Source organism: Octodon degus, unplaced genomic scaffold (genome assembly GCF_000260255.1).
Source record: "Octodon degus isolate 3935 unplaced genomic scaffold, OctDeg1.0 scaffold00102, whole genome shotgun sequence".
NCBI lineage: Eukaryota > Metazoa > Chordata > Mammalia > Rodentia > Octodontidae > Octodon > Octodon degus.
The window spans coordinates 4,056,521-4,060,973 of record NW_004524678.1 but is presented as its reverse complement, the minus strand read 5'-3'; the positions used below and the strand labels follow the sequence as shown (position 1 = coordinate 4,060,973).

Below are 4,453 nucleotides of genomic sequence, written 5' to 3'. Positions count from 1 at the left end.
GGGGGGCACCGCAGGCCTGGGGATCAAAACCCGGCCACTGCACTCTGCCTAAGCAGGCACATTAGACCTCTTCCTTCTTCCAGCGTCCTTCTCTTCCTTCCTTTCTTTTTTGTACCAAGGACTACACACCAAGCTATATCCCCAGCCCTTTTAGTTTTTATTTTGAGACAGGATCTTTCCAAGTTTCCCAGTCTGTTCTTGTACTTGCAATCCTCCTGCCTCAGCCTCGTTAAGTAGCTGGGGTCACAGGCATGTGCCGTTGTGCTGAGTCAGACCTTCGTCTGTGGTGACTCGGTCACAGAAAATAGTCAGTTTGTAAAAAAAACACAAGTGGTAGCATCCAGAAAGGGTTTTAATGCAATGGAAGTAGCTATGTAGATCAATTTTATTCTCTGACCATCAGGTTCTCCTCAGTAAGTTGTTTTTACAAATGGCACTGTAGCAATAGTATTTTTCATATACCTTCTTGTGCACATGTTTGAGTGTTTCCTTGGGATAGGTATGAAAAAGTAGAATTGCTTTGTTATAGGAGTGCACACTTTTATGATCATGGTATCTCCCCTGCCAGGTAAGTATAGGAGTGCATATTTTTAAATTAGTGGAACTGATATTCTTTTTTAATGTTTTCCTTTGTATTGACTAAAGAAAAAAATCTATTCCTAGGGTCAGGGAGTTAGCTCAGTGGACTAACCGCCCGCTTAGATATGCCCAGGGACCACTGTTTAATCCCCAGCACTCAGGAGGCTGAAAATAGGAGGATCACTGAATTTGAGCTGCATAGTGAGACCCTGTACCAAACAGATTTTAAAAATATTTTATTCTTTGAATAAAGCAAAGAGCTCAAATTTTATCTACATAAAAATGAGTATTAACTAACTAAGCCACCCCCATAATATTAGTGTAGCCCTGCCCACTGGTTAATCAAAAAGCAAACTATCAAGCAAGCAAGGCAAGGCTTAACAACTTCGTCCCCCCCACACAAATGCGTGTGCATCGAGCAGAGAGTGAAGGGGGCCACTCTGGAAACCCGTGTGCTCACAGGAAGGATCTGGTCAACCTTGGGGTTTTAAGCAATGTGTTTTTTGTTCAAGTTCTGTTTTGTACTGAATTGACGCAGAACAAGTACATCTAAATAGGCCACACCCATTTTTTTTTTTTTTTGCCAGCTCAGCCTGCCCTGAGGGCATGGCTGGTGTGGCATGTGGTGCCTGGGATCGAGCCGTGGTCCCCTGTACCTGCCTAAGCTTGCCTAAGCAGGTGCTTTAGACTGCTGAACTATCTTGTCAGCCCACCTTGCATTTCTTGTTGTGTACAGCGTCTGAGAAGGTGACAATCGACCAGACCGTGCCACACTTCCGTGCCACTCACCAGCGAGCCGTCCGAGGCCACCATTGCCAAGTCCAGCATCTTCCTCAACCTCTTCTAACTCCTCCATGTCCAAGCCGAGCTGGTGATGAAAGAGAAACAATTCTGGGTATGGGTACACATGCAGATCTCCTCCGAGATCACCAGACTCAGCATCCGTTCCAGCGCAGCCACGGTGGAGCTGGTGGCTCTAGGTGCTCATGGTGAGAAGTGGCACAGCAGTGGCACTCTGAGGTCCACTACAGACTCTGCTGCCTGCTCGCTGTTGATCCTGGTTGTGCTCCTCAATCTCTCTAGCTTTGCTTCTTGTATTTTAAAACTGTGGAGGATAATGGTTCCTATCTCATTTTGAGTTACAGGGCCTTGAATGAAACTATACAAAGCAGAAGGACTATTTCTAGCCAAATGTTCCCCAAGAAATATTCTTATCTATTACTATTACTTAAAAAGGTTTTCATCCTCTTGGTATATATGCTATAGGGTTAAAACCTTCCAAATAGTCCATTACCAAGCTGACACTAATTGGACTAAGGGGTTTTGAAAATAAGCAGAAAGCCTGAGGACAGACTTTTTAGGGTAGACTGGGGTTCATTCTTCTATAACCACAGCATATTTATTCAGGGAAGTCCAAAGTTGCTAACCCCAAGCCCATGAGTCACTGCTGGGGCTTGACAGTCATGGGGAACCTCGTCCTGCAGCCTAGCTGGGTGGAGCTAAAAGCCTGGTTCCTCCCTGGGTGCTGCTGGGGATCAAGGAGCACCGTGAACTTGGGGTTGCATGAGACCGGCTTAAAGTGGTCTCTCAGGCCCAAAGCATTCCAATCACACATCCAGATCCCCCAACACCCTTGGGGGGCACCATCACAGTCCTGCAGCCTCCCAGATTGCTATGGGTTGCTTATCTTACAGTGAAGGAAATGATGGCAGATAAAATACATGCCCTTGTCCACCTTGCCTCAGTGATAATCTAGCCCATACTTGGCTAAGACAGCCTGTTGTGACATACATGACCGTGTTCTCATCTGAGAGTCACACAACCCACAACCCAACAGAGACAGATTTAAAGATGGAAAATTAATTCGCATGCTGAAAGCACATGCGCAAGGGGTGAGTCTCTGTGAAGCTGATGCTGACCTCTGGCAGCGCCGACGTTTGGATTTCCATCCCAACACCCAGGGTCGCCTTCTCACACAAAGTCGGATGATTTAAGCTTACGGAAGAGTTCAAACACAGTTGTGCTTCACTTTGCAATTGATGGGGCTTTTGAATTTGCTCACTATTAACTGCAGCAGGCCAACTGCTAGTGCTAAGGAGCAGGCTTTTCACAGTTCTGAAACCCGTGCGTGACTCAACGCATCTCACCTGGCTGTGGGTGACGCCAAGAAAGCATACTATTTTCAGCTGCTGTTAGGAGAAGTAAAGAAAAAAAGGAAGTGGAGGAATGCTGCAATGCCTCGGTCACAGGACGGCTCTCCCTTGTCTTCAGGAAGGACACCAGCCCTCACAGAGAAGCATCTGGCCATGCAAGAAGCCAACCCTGTGGCAAGGGGAAGGAAGGATCGGCCTGAGGCTGCACTTACAGTTTGTCTTCGCAAATATCCATTCTTCCCTTTGACCACATCAAAAAAGTTAAGGACTATTTGTTTTTAGGATGAAGATACCTGAAGCTCAGAGGAGAAGCTGTGAAATGCTTTCATGAAAACAAACTAGTGCATTGGGCTCAATCTCCTTTAAAGCAGAAGTGCATTTTATATGTCATTACGCCACAGAAAAGTATGACAACAGTGTTTTGAAGGCTTATCTTTTTCATATACTGCCTTGGTATATAAATAACTGTCAGATGCCGATCATGTCTTAACAAGTCCTTGTTTTAGACAAGAGCCGTATGAAAGCTTACAGTCCTCAGAGTGGGACTCATAAAGGCTTCCTCAGATGCTAAATTCTAAAATGTAATTTGTAGAATGGTGTCAAAGACTTAATCACAAAAGAAAATTCTCATATGTCACAACCAGTTCTCAGACTTCTTCGTCTCGTTGTTCCTCTTAAACCAGCGATCTCTAGTACTGCATATTTACAATAGCTTGTGAGGGTCACGTCTACGCTGCTTCTTGCTTTGTGTGTGTGCGTGCGGTATGATCTCAAGGTTCTTGAAGTAAGCTTGAAATTTAAAAGGAGTGGAGGAGAGAAATATGGGGACAACGTACCTGGTAAATGGCTTCGTCACAGGCATTCTGCAGGCCCAGGTTGATCATGGTGTTCTGTAAGGTTCGGCCCATGTAAAATTCTAGAGAGAGGTAATAAACCCTCTGAAATAAAGAAAAAAAGGTCATGATTCCTCTACTGGTCAACTGCGCTTGTCAGCATAGTAATACAAAGCTCACGTTAGCCCGCAGAGAAATAACACAGGAGTAGGGGTAGGTTTTCAGGTAGATTCTACGGATGTACAGTAATGGACACAGAAGTATTCCCGAGAAGTAGCCTGGGAGGATGGTTTTATACGGTCAAAGAAGTTTATATATATTGACCTTTAGGGAGGGGACCCCCCAACTCATCCAATTAATTGGATTCCATATTTTATGCCCCACTCCTGTTTGTGAATCTCATGAATAAAATTGGGCAGGCGAAGTCAGCCCTGGAGCCTCACCACTTGCTTAGGGGAGGGTGACACTGGCTGGCCGTGATCACTACAGGTCCTCAAGAAACACAGGGCCGGGGAACACACACACCATGGCGAGAAAACACCCCGCCTCGACAGCTCCCGGCAAAGAATTTTACGCATTAGAATTAAACTTATTCTGAAGTCTATGAACTGGGAAGGGTTCCTTTTGAGTAAGAAGCTACCTAAGAGTTACTAGGTTGGTTCTTGATGACTTAGAACAATCTGTCTCCTCACGTAGAAACTGTTTGCCTTTGACGTGGGAAAAGCCACGTAAATAATATCAGAGCTGAAAGCAAGAGGTGCAAAGTTCAGACCTGTCTAAAACTGTTTTATTTTAGGATGCTTTACTAGTTAAAAGAAATCAGAGACTGGGCGTGGTGGCGCGCGCCTGTAATCCCAGCTCGTGGAAGGCTGTAAACAGGTGGATCAC

At 45.4% G+C, this 4,453-nt stretch overlaps 1 protein-coding gene across 1 annotated transcript in view; it reads right to left on the bottom strand.

Annotated features, from left to right (window-relative positions):
• Nucleotides 1-4,453, bottom strand: part of Pygl (glycogen phosphorylase L) — a 35,335-nt gene that overhangs the window by 24,620 nt on the left and 6,262 nt on the right. Inside the window, exons 2-3 of the mRNA XM_004638756.3 lie at nt 3,569-3,670; nt 1,369-1,447 (exon numbers count right to left, since the gene is read on the bottom strand). Of these exons, the coding sequence (XP_004638813.1) occupies nt 1,369-1,447; nt 3,569-3,670 (181 nt within the window). The remainder of the gene's footprint in view (nt 1-1,368; nt 1,448-3,568; nt 3,671-4,453) is intronic.